Below are 16,264 nucleotides of genomic sequence, written 5' to 3' on the forward strand. Positions count from 1 at the left end.
AATTGCTGCGCAAACCAAATCCCAGAGGGAAACTTGGCTTAAGGGCCATAACCGGTTTTTTGTATTCTGAAATCGAGAAGACGACGTACCGATCGGGGCAGTAAGAGATCCAGTAACACTTTTGGGGTTTTAAGAATTAAAAGTAAAAGTTTTATTAACAAGAATAAAAGAAAGCTTAAGCATACAAGATTACAGTTACACAATTAAGGTTAGTCTTATAAAACATTCCCCCTGAAGAACACTCTACTTGGTCAAGCCCACAAGTGAACACTTCCAGGCAACACACTGTTATCGATGTCTACGATGAAATCCAGTATATTACACAAGGCAAACTGCTGTAGCTTCAATAAAGGCATACCACATGACCTTTACCCTTTTCCATTTGGTAGAATCCACTTTAGAATAAAACTGCTTGCTGCAGCCCATGACTTTCGCGACTGAATGGGTGATTCAGACTGCATCCTCTCCCAGCTATAGCTCAACAGCTCAAACAGCTCCAGCTATCTCCAGCCATCTCTAGGTCAACAGCTATCCACAGTAACTCTAATAAATATTTTTTTCTCTTTCATTTCCATTCCATTGTGCTCACACCTCTTTGAAACTCAAATCCCTCCAAAAATAAGATCTTTGTTTCCATCATTCTTTGCTTTTAGGTCAATAAAAAATAATATCCCCACTACTGTTTATCTATGGAACTCCTCCAGGATTCAAACATGTTTCTTATTACCTCTGGCTCCCCTTTGATATTCAAACAAACTTTCAACTTAGGTCTAACATTTGCATTTTTAGATAACAAGTAAATACTTGTACCTCAAACTTAACACCTCTATCCCATTTCATGTTTTAAACCCCCCAGACAATCTCTTGCCCAGCTTAATTAAATCTTGCACGCACGCGCATACACACGCACCCCTAACCGCATTTACAGAATAGCACAATATTCCCCAAAATATAAAAAAAAAACACCCATTCTCACACCACTGAATTTAGGCTGACTGGCTTCTTGTGCTGGTAGCCAGAGTGTAAAATGTAAGTTTTGTTTTAATTTGATGCCGGAGCACTTCTGCCAGTTTTTCTTTTCTGTGGCAACTTGTTGATTCCTTGTTAGGTGTAGTTCTCTGGGACCCTGTTGTGCACAGTCATCTTGTCAAAATGGATGATAAAATGAGCAGAAGAGAAAGTGTTTGTGCTCCTGCTTGGCCATCATTTGAGGGAGGGGTGCGGCTAACCTTAATCCTTCCTCATCCAATGTTGGCATGCACACTTCTAATAAGGATCACTGGTTAATGGTTATGGGTGGCAACCATTACCTTCCATAACCTACCTGGGATTTCTGAAGCAATTTGTAGCTCCTGTTTCACCACATACCAGACCATACGGCTAAGCTATTCGCTAAATTATCGGAAAACAGTTTTTCTTGCATAGTTTGAGTCTGAAACATTGTCCAGACCAACTATTGTTTGAATTAAATGATGTGTGCTACTACCGGATTAAGCATGAGGTGGGAGAATTTGAATGTAGAATTACTGAAACTAATAGCCCATATGTTTTGTAATCTGACATCTGGGGGAAATTGCAGTTTTGATCAGTGGAAATGCTGGTAGAGAAGGGTGCTTGAGGATTTGAAGATTGGAGATCTGCAGCAAAATAGAAAATTAACCAACACCCTTTTGTTTCTTTAGTGTCTGCAGAATTGGTCCCCCACTGTAGCTTCTAAAGCTTCCTAGTCATCTGTATTGCCTCTCTATGTTGCCTTTGTCACAGCATTCTTTCTATAATCCATACTGGATTATCTTCTCCTTCACTTGTAGCCAAGCAGTACTGTGTTGATGGCATGGCATCACATGTGCAATGGATCTTGGATTAGAGTAGGTCCTGGTGGGAATTTAGCCATGCTGTTTTGAAATATGGAAAATCTGTATGTAATTCATGAATTATGTTGTACTGTTATCTAACATTATGATAGCAAACCTGTTTGTATGGTTTAAAATTTTGAAGGAGCTTGATGGATTAGAAGTAGGGAAGATGCTTCCACTATGGGGGAAATGAAAACTAGGAGCCATAAATATAAGGTTGTTACCAATAAACCTACTAAGAGAATTGAGGAGAAGCCTATTTCTCCAAAGTGTGGTAATAATGTGAAATTTGCTACCACAAGGAGTAGTTGAAACAAATAGCATAGATGCTTTTAAGGGGAAGCTAAATAACGCACCTTAGGGAGAAAGTAATAGAATATTCTCGTTGGGTTAAATGAAGAAGTGGAAGAAGGCTCACGTGGAACATAAATTCCAGCAGGGATCAGTTGGGCCAAATTGCTAGTTTCTCTGCTCTAGGTTCTATGTAAGTTTTCTGAACACAAAATAGACACTTCATGTTATAGCAGTTGGTAAATATCAAAAGCGAGAATCCACCAAATTGAAGTGGTTCACGAAATTACTTTTTTTGGGAAACATCTGTGCCCCAAATTTATCCTTGCTAAATTAGGTTTAGGCATTTTAATTTAGCCAGCCACAACTAGGATACTTTTCCAGAAAATTAACAATTGTAAGTAGTAGATCACCCACACCATAATATTTTCTCATTGCAATTAGTTATGCTTGTTATCTGTGTTTTACAATTTTTCAGATGAGATGTTAAACTGAATCCCTGTTTGTCCTCAAGTGGACATTGTGGACATAAAAGATCCCATGGCACTATTTCTCAGAAGAGCAGGGGAATTATTCCTGGTGTCCTGGTCAATATTTACTTCTCAATCATCATCACTTAAAAATGATCACGCTACTGTTCATGGGAATTTGCTGTGCGCATATTGGCTGCCATATTTTCTACATTATAACAGTGACTACATTCCAAAAGTGACTTAATTATCTGTAAAGTGCTTTGGTACGTCCTGAGGTCATGAAAAGCACTAGGAATGCAAGTTCTTCCTTTCGTGGTTATGAACTATATTTAAATATTAGTTTGGCTTTTCATGATCAATTTTTAGTTTTTCCAAAGCATGTCCTTCATTGAAGCATTGTTTCAGCTTGACAATGCACAAGTTGTGTCTTGATTTTTTGATGGTTGTGTGACCCTCAGATATTCATTTAAGTGGCATGCTTTTAAATTGGAAAAACAAATGTATTTGGAATATAATATATTCAAGATTATTGTGAAACTTCTGGTACAGTTGCTTATTCAATCTTTCTGCTTTTTGTAGTAGCCTGTTGGCTGCATGTTGAAAACAAATCTGCATAACCATATTCTGAAATTGAAATTATTTGCTATATATCTTGAACACTTGTGATTTATGTGCAGTTAAAGTTTAAAAGTTGGAAATTAAATTGAAAGTTAAGAAAGATATGGCACATTTACTAAGTGTTTTCTTGGGTTGACAGTTTAGCATGAGTCAGAATGCAGAGGTAGTGCAATACAAAGTGTATCTGTACTTTGAAATAACATATTGTTTTGGTCAGATAGTATTCTAACCAAGTATGTAAAACCTCAATTTCTGGAAATATATTCCAAAGTTTGTAGCTCCCTGTAAACACTTAAAACCATTTTGAAACAGTCTTCATGTAATCACTATTCAACATGAACTAAATTTAAGTATATGGAGTCTATAATGACTGTAGAAATTTGATTTTGAGTGTGCAGGTAAGTGACGCGATCCCAGAATTCTTGTAAATTTTCTGTTAATTGACTATTGTGCTCACTTGTTTTTTTTGTCTATCCATTCCGTTTTTCTTTCTTCTCTTTTGCTCTTGTTCTTTTTCTTCCTTATGCTTCTTTCATTTTCATTTGCCAATTCTTGTGCATATTGTTTGAAAACTACTTGTTAATGTGCTGCTAGAATATTTTACAGGAATATGATTGCTGTGTAAATTTGTTAGAAAAGGTATTTAACTTAAGGTTCATGAAGGGTTATTTAGAAATTTTAAATAAAAAGCATTTTTGCCTGGTGTGGAAGTGATAAACTTTAAAATGTTACTTCTCCCAAGACCCAAGGTTTTGCCTCATCAAGGTGTATCATTCTGATCATCTATGTATTCTATTAGCAAAATTCTCCATAGTGAATAAGACAGGCCCCTGACTTCTCCAGCAATGCTGTCTGTGCATGATGCTTCTGTGTACTAACTCACTGAAGCACTCCAGCATGGAAAGATCCAAATAAATGTCAGTTAATGGGAAAGGATGAGTGAATCCTTGGTGAATTAGAAAATATTAAAATGGGAGGGCAAATTCCAGTGGGTCTCATTAATTGGAGTATCGCAAGTTTTTTTGAGGATAGGAATACTTAAGAATTAAGAATTTTCTCTTTTTGTTGTGCTCAACTTTGGGAGACGTGGCAGTGACTGACTTTTTACACCACCCCCACACCCCTGTTCCCAAATTCTTGGCTCAGTGATCTGAGACCCGTAAGTTAGAATGGGGAAATAGGATACATGTTCTCTCAGCACAACTATGTTGCTTTACCTTATTCTAGGACAGTGTAAGGACCTTAATTTCATTTGATGGGGGTATTTGTACTTGAATATATCCCGGAATATACTTACAGAAGAAAAATGATTTTGAATTAGTTTAGAATTTAATGACTTGGTTTCTCCAACAGTATGAAATTGCACAAACTGATTATAATTAAAAGTGTTACTGTATGTTATCTAACTGGCTGAGAATTTCTTTTCAGGTTTTGCTTTTTAAATGAATGTTTTATGAAAGCTACTGGCAAGTCCAGAATGAGTTTCTCACCTCCCTGAAATTATTTTTTGTAATCTGTAGTAGAAAATGCTGGGAATATACAGCAGGTTCAATGTCTGAAAGACAACCAAACTGGATGGAAGCATGCTAATAATTTGTGTGGGAAGAATCAGGACACATGCTGACTAATTTGTAAATGCCCAATAAATTTTCAGATTTTCAAAATTTCTGTTTTTTCTTTGCCTTAATTCCAACATTTGTTTCAAATGTTTGAGATGAACTGTAATCAGAATAATAAGGTTCCTGACAACAGATTATATTCCATGTAATTAGTCTTTTGCGCAGCAGAGATTTGCTGCCTTGATGCTCATTGAATACTGGACCTTTACTGTAATTAGTCTTCCGGCAGACTTGCACAGTGTCCCCAGATTTGTTTGGAGTGGAGGCCTTGAAGGGCATCTCCCAGCTATCATCCAGTGAATCATCCATTTGCCTTCAACAAATGCTTGGCTTAGCATAGGAGCTCTACAATACGAGACCACAAAGTGAACAGAGTTCTAGGAATTCATTATTTGGGCATATCCCTCAAAATTCCCTCAGTTCTTATTGATTTTTTAGGTACAACGTCTCTTATAATAGTTGCCTTACTTTATTCCCTGTGTTAAGAACTGCACATCCCTTTATGGTGTATAACCTACAAGGGATTGGAAAAATTAAAGTAAGCTGTTACTTATTAGTGCTGTAATGTTTGCTTGTTTGTAGGACACATAATAACCTTTGGCTGCCAGAGATGTTGGCCCAGCTCAGCCCGCACTTCACAAAAGCCCATGACATGCTGGAAGTGGAAAAAAATGCTATTCTCGGTAAAAAAAACATAATTGAAGGAAGCTCTATGCTTTTAGTTTTTTTATTCTTTTGAATGTTAACTGCCTAATCTAATGGTATAATTAGCCTGTACATACTAAGTTTAAAAAAAAAACTGGTTTGCTGGTGGTTCCACAAGCTGCTCGATCTGGTGCAAGAATAGTTCATTTAATTTAAGCATCTACCATTTAAAGTCTAGTAGGACTTCCCAACTTAATCCCCAATCTAAACTGAAGCAATTCAGAAATACTCAACAGTTGAGTAAATATTTTTTTGGTATCTTAATTGCTAATTTGCACATCCAAATGGCCTGAAGACTTCTCTAGATTTAAGTATACATTTTGTCTATTTCATAAATGTTTTAATAAAAGCAAAAATAGAAATATTATTTGATTTTGTTTTTATCAAACTTTTGGTAGCACTTTTTCTCAGATTTTGAAGTCTCTCAATTTAAGTTGTTTTAGGCCTATTGCTGCTATATTAATACAAAAATTCATTTTTATTTAATAACTACGTTATCTTCTCTGCAGATAAATCATTTGTGGCAGCTGCTCCCCTCTTACTCCCACCCCCACCCAAAATCAGGGACTAATATGGTTGATTCAGTGCTATTCACTTCAATACATTATAATAATTGTTCTGGGGTTGACTGTACGAGTGGAAAATCTTTTTAAAAATCTTGATCTTAGTGTCAGGTATCATACTGTTTGGATTAATTTGTGATTTTCTTAAGCTTTCTTTTTTAAGGAGTTTGTAACTGTTGTATACCACAGAACCTGTTTCTTGTTGCCTTCCCTGCAGGTATTCCACAGCCTCTGCTTGATCATGCTGATGCTCCAGTGTACAAATCTGTGTTGGAACGAATGCAAGGGTTCTTCTGTACCTTGTATGACAATTGGTAGGAAGTTATTTTGTCAGTACCTTAAATAGTATTTCACTAATGGGGAGAATTTTCTCACCTTCGGGTGGGCCGGTCGGGAGTGAGTGTGGGTGGGCGCAGAGCCGATCACCACCTGCGATTGGCTGCGTGCCGCTATCTTACTTGGGTGGGCCAATTAAGGCCCGCCCAGCGTGATGCGCGCCCGGTAGCGTTCAGCACTACTTGTGCGGGTGGGGAAAGGAGGCAGAGTCGGGGCCTGTGCTCTTTCGTGCATGTGTGCAAAAGAGCGTAGAAATTTCCCTGAGACATGGAGCTGCTTCAGGGAGATTAAGTTCAATTTGAAACATCAAAATTAAAAAGTTAATCATTTACACGTCCCCTCATGTGACAGCATCACATGAGCTGGGACATGTTTATCAAATGTTTGAAAAATATTTATTTATTTAATAAACCCTTCATGAAACCTCATCCCGCGTGTGGATGAGGTTTCATGAAAAATGCGAAGGCCGCCTGGGCTCTTTGCCTGCCCACCAACCCCTAAGGTTGGATGGGAAGCCCTGTCAATTTGGTTAATTAGTTCACTAATGGCCTTAACAGGCCTTTGACAGTTCGGCGTGCGAGCCTGCCAAAGAAAAGATCGGAATGATATGCGATGACGTTGGGACGCACACCCGATGTCACTGTGGGTCATTTTACGCGTTGACGGGCCCCTGCATGCTGAATAGAAAATCCTGGCTAATGATTAACGTGTTTTGAAAGCAAAATGGTGATCTGTGCCTGATGTTGAGCATAGCGCAATTAGAAATTGATAATGCTGCTCTGCTCTCATGTGACTACATCATAACAAATCATAAACCTGCATATCTGTGGTTCTGATGTATACTTTTACATGCACAAATTCTTTAGTTGAAACTCTGCTATACAAGTTTTTGTAGAAAAGAAAGCTGTTAAGGTGTCAGGATACTTTTTCGTCTCTTGCCAATAGTTAAACTTCTTTGTACTCTTCCTGGTGATGATGGTTTGTGTTGAGGTATGCTAATATTCTACGTCAGCAGTCCTATGGCTCTTTGCTTATTATTGGGGGTAGGGGGGAATATGGAGTTGAGGCCACAATTAGATCAGTCATGATCTTGTTGAATGGCGGAGTAGGCTCGAGGGGCTGAATTGCCTACTCCTGATTCTAATTCATATTCATAAGTTTACACCAGGTGGGTGAGAGTTGTTAGGCTGTTGAGGAACAACATGATAGCAATCTTAAAACAAAAACAGAATTGCCTGGAAAAACTCAGCAGGTCTGGCAGCATCGGCGGAGAAGAAAAGAGTTGACGTTTCGAGTCCTCGTGACCCTTCGACAGAACAGCATTCTTTCATATTTTGGACAAGAAGCAAATTGTAATATAACTGTTGCAAACTTGGCATGAGATTTCATCATGATCCTTTCCATCTGTACAGTTCAATACTGACCATGTGTTTACAAGCTTAAACCATTTGCGAACATAATTTTTCTATATGTGATTCTTTTTAGTGTTTTTAAATTCCATTCTTGAGTTTTAAAACATTATATTCTTTAACTTTATTCTTTTAACAGTTTCCACATCCTCGGGAATGCTGGACCGAGTATGCTTCAAGATTTTTTTGACATAACCAATTTTGCAGAATCTGTAATAAACTCGGCCTTTGTGAATCTGGAGAATATTCCTGACTACAGGCTCCGTCCAGTGCTACATATCCTTTTGCTTTCCAATGACTTAAAGCTGTAAGGAAATACTGAGTTGTATAAAATTGGTATGCACTTAATATGACTTCAAATCTGATAAGCCTCGTGGTAGGTGTCTGAAATTTATATTTGGACTGTGCCTTTAACCTTTAGCATTTTTATAGATTTATTTGGGGGAAGAATTTCAAGTTTTTTGGTGGTTAACTTGTTCAAAGTATCTATCGATCAGTTAAGTGAAAAATGTATAATTGGAAGCATAGTAAGAATTTTCTACAGCTTATATTACTAGTTGTATAAATACAACAGATTTTCTAATGAACATTTTGCATTGTCGCAAGAAGGCCTATATTAAATCTCTGCTACATTTTTTTTCTTGTAGGCATGATAATATCATGCATGGGTGTCATTTTCTAAAAATGTATGTCTTATTTACATTTGCTGGTACAGATATGTGTTTGTAATTGAGTTTTGGAGCCTCAGTTAATTGGTCAAATCTGTTGATCCATTTGTATTGGCGTAATTAGATATCTGTTTTGTCTTGCTGCAAAGATCTGAATTGATTTGATTAAGGTATTCAAAATCATGGGTCTGGACAGATTAAATAGGGAGAAACAGTTTCCCATTTTCTTGTCATACATATAGGCTAGGCTTGGTATGATATTGACTGAGGGTACAGCAGAATGATTGTAGTTAACAGAGAAAGAAAAATCATGATGTGGTGCAACACACAGCATGGTGTGCCGTTGAGTTGTGACACAAGTTTTGCAGCAACATTTCCACAGCAAGATCCCTTGTATAGTGGATATGTATTTGATAACCTAGAGGGAGAGAATGTTGAGTTATGTCTAGCCTATGTGTTGATTTTTTTTCTTTTTGTTATGCAATGTTACAAAGAAAGTGGAAGATATTTACTTAACTCGTACATACGTGTATTTGTGAAGCCTTTGGTCCAGTCCTGCCCGCCTGAACATTATGAGTCTGTGCTGTGCCCAATTCTTGGACCCCTGTTCTCCTACCTACTGCAGGTAAGTATTTAATAAAAGTCTGATGGATAATTGTTTGGCTATTGAGAAGTTACTCTACAATACCCCAAATTTAAAGGGTTTCTCTGCTGACTGGATTCTCAGGATTACAGTATTTTAAATATTTTGTGGATTCTTATTCTGATAGAGGGTAGTCAGAGGACAGCAATGTAAAGTGTAAAAGTAAATTTCATGCAGTTTTCTATAATGTATCATATTTGAATACTCTGGCAAGAACAGTGAACCAGGTAGACTAAGCAAATTAAAATTAACCACAAAACGCTCTCTAGAGACTTAAGCAATCTAAATTCAATATGGAATGAAGGAAATGGAAAATGCTGGGCAAAAGTATTGGTCAGCTAGGCATCTGGACTGTTAAACTGCCTTTTCTTTCCAGATACTGATTGAAGTGTTGTGTTCTAACATTTTCTGTTGTTTCAGATTGCCGTATCTAATATTTCTTGCAATCAATGCAATGTAGAAAAAATGCTGTGAAACTCTGAGAACAGCAGAGAAATGTGGTTGTTTCTTAAATTGAAGCTTTATTAGACTATTTGGCTGAAATTAAATCTAGATATACCTGAATCAAACTTGAAATTTTTGATTAAATAAAATGTTCAAAGGTTGGAGTCTTTAAAACACTTTAAAAGCATGGTGCTAAAAACACCCAGATAAATTATCTTTTTAACAGTATATTGAAACTAGTTTATTAATGAATAGTTTTGCTTAGAATTCAAATTTCAGAACTTGCCCATCTGTCAGTATAATATGTAACACCATTGTTTGCCTGGCAGAGACTAAGTGCCAAGTGGGTTGTCATCAACCAGAGAGGCCTGTTGGAGTAAGTGTCAAACTTTATGGTCATAGTTTTAGATTTTGAGACCTTTATTACTGATTATACTAATTATTGCTTAAATATAATGCAAATGTATTTTATTTGAATGGAATAGTTTTGATTTGCTAAATGGAGATTATAATTTACTTGCATATGCAGGATTACAGATGTTGGACCAATAATAGTTTAATTTGTCTTAACAAAATTGGATGTTTAAACACAATTTTGTCTTCTATTTCTTTTACCTAAAAAAAAAATCCTAATTCCATCAAGACACCAAATCCTATTTGCAAATGTTGAATTATTGCTTAGCATTTAAAGTAACCTATGTTAGTGTACCCTCCACCCTTAGATTTCTGCATTTGTTGGTGCAACTTCCCTCAGTGATAACATACCCCTGAATCAGAAGATCATTCCTCCAAAACCCATCTAGGTTGATACTTTAGTACAGTACTGAGGAAGTTTCATTGTCTTCTGTGATGTCTTTTGAATGGAATTTTAAACTTGAAGACTTTGTCACCCTTTCACAAAGATCCCATGGGATCTCTTGTGATGTCTGGCCAACATTTAACCTCCAACCATCATTGCCCAAAGCAGATTATTTGTGTATTTATCCCATTGCTGCTTATGAGACCTTGATATGAACAAATTGTGATTCCCTTTGTTCTACTTTGGTTGGCTTTGAGCATGCTTTGCCCATCTGAGGTCATGAAAGTCACTTTATAAATGCAAGTGTTTTCTTCTTTATCTGGTAATGTTGCAGGCACTGGGAATATAAAAATACTACAGAGAGTTTAAAAAGAATTGTAGAGAATTTAATTTTCAAATCAATTGGAGAACTGCATGCTGTTAATGGTGGGCTGATTTGGAAGGTGGATACATGATGTGTTGCCTTGAAGTAATATAAATTATGCCCCCTCTGACCTTTTTTATGAGGATTACAATGATGTGCTTATTTTTAGGGCTGAAAGTGGTGCTCCTGAGGAGAATCCCGAGTCCCAAGAAATGCTGGATGAGCAACTGACTCGTCTTCTCACCCGTGAATCCATTGATCTGATGAGTAAGGAATATATTATTTGTTCAGTTAATAATCAATTATATAAACTGTAAATTGCATTTTATAAAGAAGTAAAAGCTATGTGGAGAAAGACATTCCAGACATGTTAATGTGGAGCAAAATGTGATGTGCGTTAACAATGTGAAATTTCCTTCAATGGTCAAAGCTGTGATATATTTTTGAAAAAAGCATGTTGGGAGCTTGTGTATGTAATTAGGAAGCCAGGGAGGAAATAGCGGATACTCTGAGGATCATTTTCTGAGAATCATTTTCCAATCGTCATTAGATACAGGTGAGGTCTCAGAGATTGGATGTCTGCAAATGTTATACCATTATTTAAAAAGGGTGCAAGGGATAGACCAGAAAATTATAGGCCGGTCAGTCTGACTTTAGTGGTGGTCAAGTTGTTGGAAACAATTCTGAGACACAGGATAAACTGTCACTTTGGCTAGTTTTGATCAGGGACAGTCAGCATGGTTTTGTTAGGGGAAGATCGTGTCTTACTAAGTTAATAGAATTTTATTAGGAAGTAACAAGGAGGATTGATGAGGGTAGTGCAGTGGATGTTATCTACATGGATTTCAGTAAGGAATTTGACGAGGTCCCACATGGCAGACTGGTGAGGAAAGTGAGATCTCGGAATACAGGGGAAGGTGGCAGGTTGGATCCAAAATTGGCTCAGTGACAGGAAACAAAGGGTAATAATGGATGGATGTCTTTCTGAAAATGGTTTCCAGTGGTGTTCCATAGGGCTCAGTGTTGGGGCCCTTGCTGTTTGTTGTATATATTAATGATTTAGACTTAAATGTTGGAGGCATGTTTGGGAAATTTTGTAGATGCCACAAAAATTGGCCATGTAGTTGATATTGAAGAGGATAGCTGCCGACCCCAGAGTGACATCAATGGTTTGGTTGAGTGGGTGGAAAAGTAGCAAATGGAATTCAATCCGGAAAAGTGTGAGGTAATGCATTTGGGGAGGGCAAACAAAGCAAGGGAATACTCAATAAATGGGAAGTTATTGAGCGGGCTTGAGGAAGTGCGAGACCTTGGAGTGCAAGTCCACAGGTCCTTGAAGGTGGCAGGACAGGTGGACAAGATGGTCAAGAAAAGCATATGGAATGCTTTCCTTGGGTGAGATATTGAATACAAAAGCAGGGATATAATGGTGGAACTGTTTAAAATGCTGGTTAGGCCACAGCTGGAATTTTGTGTATAATTTTGGTCAACACATTACAGGAAGGACATAACTACTCTGGAGAGAATGCACAGGAGATTTACAAGATGTTGCCAGGGCTTGAGAACTGCAGCTGCGAGCAGAGATTGGATAGGCTAGGGTTGTTTTCCTTAGGACAGAGGAGGCTAAGGGGTGACCTAATTGAGGTGTACAAAATTATGATGGGCCTTGATAAGGTAGACAGGAAAGACTTGTTTCCCCTAGCTGACGGGTCAGTTATGAGGGGGCATAGATTTAAGGTGATTGGTGGAAGGATTAGAGGGGACATGAGGAAAACTTTTTCACCCAGAGGATGGTGGGTGCTTGGAGCTCACTGCCTAATTTGGTGGTTGAGGCTGAAACGCTCAACTCACTTAAAAGGTACCTGGATCTGCATCTGAAGTGCTGTAACCTGCAAGGCTATGGACCAGGTGCTGGAAAGTGGGATTAAAATGAGTGGCTGGTTTCTTTTTTCTCATTTTGGCTGGCGAAGACAAGATGGGCTGATTGGCCTTTTTCTGCACCGTAACTTTTCTGTGATTCTAATTATATCTTGTATCCCACAGTGCATGGCCAGATAAGAGGAGCAATAGCTATTACTCTTGAGTGCTGAACAGTTAAAGTAAAATCCAAAATTTTCTGTCTTTGAAAAATAATGTAGTCTCTATTTTCATTGGACCAAGAGTTGCTTTGAAAACAAAGACTAAATTGTATGATTAAATAATTGTACATAACTGCTAGTAGGCAATTAATGGGCATTTTCTATCTTCCATATACAAAAAATGTGTGGGGGGATGACAGAAATATTCATCGTTGGGGCATATTCAGTTGCTGTTTTCTGGTTTATTTTTGCTTCTCTCTTTTTAAGCAACTTTTTTTCTGCACCACCCATTCCCTTCTATTTATTTTGTTATTCATCGTCAGTTCAGTTTTCTTCTCTGCTGTCGCTCTGCCTCATCAAGGCATTTGGATTCAAAACATGAAGCAATTTGATGGACAAGTTGTAACTCTTTCGAGTACAAACACGTTTCCATCTGTTCCTATTCAGATGAAGTTACATTGTTTCATAGTTTGCCATTGTGAGATTTGAACTCTTGATCTTGGGGTTACAAACCCAGTACCATAACCACTTGGCTATTTAGGCCAAGCAAAGTGTATGATGGCTGTAACTCTTTCGAGTACAAACACATTTTCATCTGTTTCAGATGAAGTTACATTGTTTCATAGTTTGCCATTGTGAGATTTGAACTCTTGATCTTGGGGTTACAAACCCAGTACCATAACCACTTGGCTATTTAGGCCAAGCCAAAATTACATTGTTTCATAGTTTGCCATTGTGAGATTTGAACTCTTGATCTTGGGGTTACAAACCCAGTACCATAACCACTTGGCTATTTAAGCCAAGCTTGGACAAGTTGTAACTCTTTCGAGTACAAACACGTTTCCATCTGTTTCAGATGAAGTTACATTGTTTCATAGTTTGCCATTGTGAGATTTGAACTCTTGATCTTGGGGTTACAAACCCAGTACCATAACCACTTGACTATTTAGGCCAAGCAAAGTGTATGATGGCTGTAACTCTTTCGAGTACAAACACATTTTCATCTGTTTCAGATGAAGTTACATTGTTTCATAGTTTGCCATTGTGAGATTTGAACTCTTGATACTCTTTTGAGTAAACCTGTTTCCATCTGTTTCAGATGAAGTTACATTGTTTCATAGTTTGCCATTGTGAGATTTGAACTCTTGATCTTGGGGTTACAAGCCCAGTACCATAACCACTTGGCTATTTAGGCCAAGCAAAAAATTACATTGTTTGCCAGTGTGAGATTTGAACTCTTGATCTTGGGGTTACAAACCCAGTACCATAACCACTTGGCTATTTAAGCCAAGCTTGGACAAGTTGTAACTCTTTCAAGTACAAACACGTTTCCATCTGTTTCTATTCAGATGAAGTTACATTGTTTCATAGTTTGCCATTGTGAGATTTGAACTCTTGATCTTGGGGTTACAAACCCAGTACCATAACCACTTGGCTATTTAGGCCAAGCTCTTGGACAAGTTGTAAGTTGCTGCTTTTTTAAATGATTGATAACAAGCTCCTCCCAGTCATTAACCTCAATGCTGCTGTGCTTCAGGGAGAGATTGCGTGTCTGAAGCGTTTTCTTTTGTTCTTCCTTGGAATATTAGCCTCCAAGCCACTCACTATCCTGACTTGGAAATATATCGCTGCTCCATCACTGTTGCTGGGTCAAAATTCAGGAACTCCCTTCCTAACAGCACTGTGGGTATACCTACACCACATGGACTACAGTGGTTCAAGAAGACAGCTCACCACCACCTTCTCAAGAGCAACTAGGATAGGCAATAAATGCTGGCCCAGCCAGTGAAGCCCACATCCTGTGAATGAATTTTTTTTTAAAATTGAGAATTGACAAAATAGGATCTGGCAGGGGAGATGCTTTTTGACCATCTGGACACAATGTCCAGTCCATCGTAGTAATTTTGCAATAGTTTTTCCTGATCTTTGACGAGTTAAATAGCCATTGTCAGATAGTTTGTAAATCGTAAGGTGGCTATTTCACAGTCTTGCTTGACACTGGTCTGGATTTCTCACGTAAGACAATTGCAGTCATTTTCATCATGAAACAGTTGCAGGATTGTGATGAAGTTTCTTGGACATCTAAATCTTTGGAGTATAATCCACAGAGCCTCGCAATTTATTGGATCAGTGCTTTTGAATGCAGCGAACAACTCCTGGTGTTGTCCTTGGCATTTGTCTTGGATTTTTTTTGGCAACTATGACCTTGTTAGAGACTCCTTTGGAAGGTCTAAAGCCACACTGTCTCCAGGAAGATTCCTCAAATACAGGAAGGCGATTCAGAAGAATGAATGTCGAGACTTTCCCTGCTGTGGACAAGCGGGAAATACGTTGACAGTTTCCACAGTATAATTTATCTCCCTTCTTGAAGATAGTTACAGTCATCACAGTCCTGAAGTCTGGGAGAAGTTATTTTTCCTCCCGATTCCATAGAAGTCTTGATGTAAGCATTAGCCCACCGGCAAGCATCAGTCCTTGGACAGATTGAAGGTACAGAAATGACTTCGATCTTTGACAATGACATAATCCAGGAGGTGCCAGTGCTTATATCTAGGATACCTCCATGTAGTTTTGCATTTGTCTTTCTGGCAGAAGAGGGTGTTTGTTATTACGAGGCAATGCTGCGCACACTTTGTCAGCAGGCGGATGCCAATTGCATTGGCTTTTCCCAAAGATTCCTCTCCAGACACAGGAGTCACAGCCAATTCTGGCATTTAGTCTCCCTGAAGGATGACCTTTTCTTCTTTTGAGATGACAGTGAGGACTTCACCACTATTGTAATATGGCTTGTCTTTAGCATCTTCATCAGAGTCAAGTGTCAGGGCATGCGCAGACTTATTTCATTCATGCAGTTGGGGAGTTCTAGCAGTGCACCCAAGATCCTATTCCAGATGACAAAACCAACTCCATGGATATGAGGGTCACTCAGGCATTCCTTTCCAGTAGAGAGTGTATCTTCCTGCTTGTTCCTTCAGCTGTCCTTCCCAAGAAAGGTGGGTCTCTGAGGGCGGTGCTGTCAATTTGGAGTCTTGATAGCTCACGTGATATAATTGCTGTTCTTTTTGGATGGTCACTCTTGAGATTATCAGTGACCATTCTAACATTCCACTCTGCAAAATTTAAAGTTTTCTTCCTTTGACCACAAAGATGGTGATCCTGCAAGGCGTGACTCCCCAGTCAGGAGAAAGTGGGGCAGCCTATTTTTAGGGCATTTTTTCTAGCCCCTTCTCCATTTGAGATGAACAGAGGTATCCTGAAGAGGACTACTCACTCAGTCTTAGATGCTGCTGCCCAAAGATAGCATTGTCCCAACACAGGTGTTCAGAGACCTTTACGTATTTGTTGCCTGCGTGCAGATTCTTGACCAGGGACTTGCAGGTTCACAGTCCTGACCCTGT

The 16,264-nt window shown here is 38.3% G+C and overlaps 1 protein-coding gene across 2 annotated transcripts in view; it reads left to right on the forward strand.

Annotated features, from left to right (window-relative positions):
• LOC121294028 (exportin-5) overlaps positions 1-16,264 on the forward strand; it is a 100,676-nt gene that overhangs the window by 67,745 nt on the left and 16,667 nt on the right. For both annotated transcript variants that reach the window (XM_041217528.1, XM_041217537.1), the window contains exons 21-26: positions 5,440-5,540; positions 6,343-6,439; positions 8,010-8,146; positions 9,066-9,163; positions 9,955-10,001; positions 10,958-11,055. In XM_041217528.1, coding sequence (XP_041073462.1) covers positions 5,440-5,540; positions 6,343-6,439; positions 8,010-8,146; positions 9,066-9,163; positions 9,955-10,001; positions 10,958-11,055 — 578 coding nt within the window. The remainder of the gene's footprint in view (positions 1-5,439; positions 5,541-6,342; positions 6,440-8,009; positions 8,147-9,065; positions 9,164-9,954; positions 10,002-10,957; positions 11,056-16,264) is intronic.

This window comes from Carcharodon carcharias, chromosome 2, assembly GCF_017639515.1.
Source record: "Carcharodon carcharias isolate sCarCar2 chromosome 2, sCarCar2.pri, whole genome shotgun sequence".
Taxonomy (NCBI): domain Eukaryota; kingdom Metazoa; phylum Chordata; class Chondrichthyes; order Lamniformes; family Lamnidae; genus Carcharodon; species Carcharodon carcharias.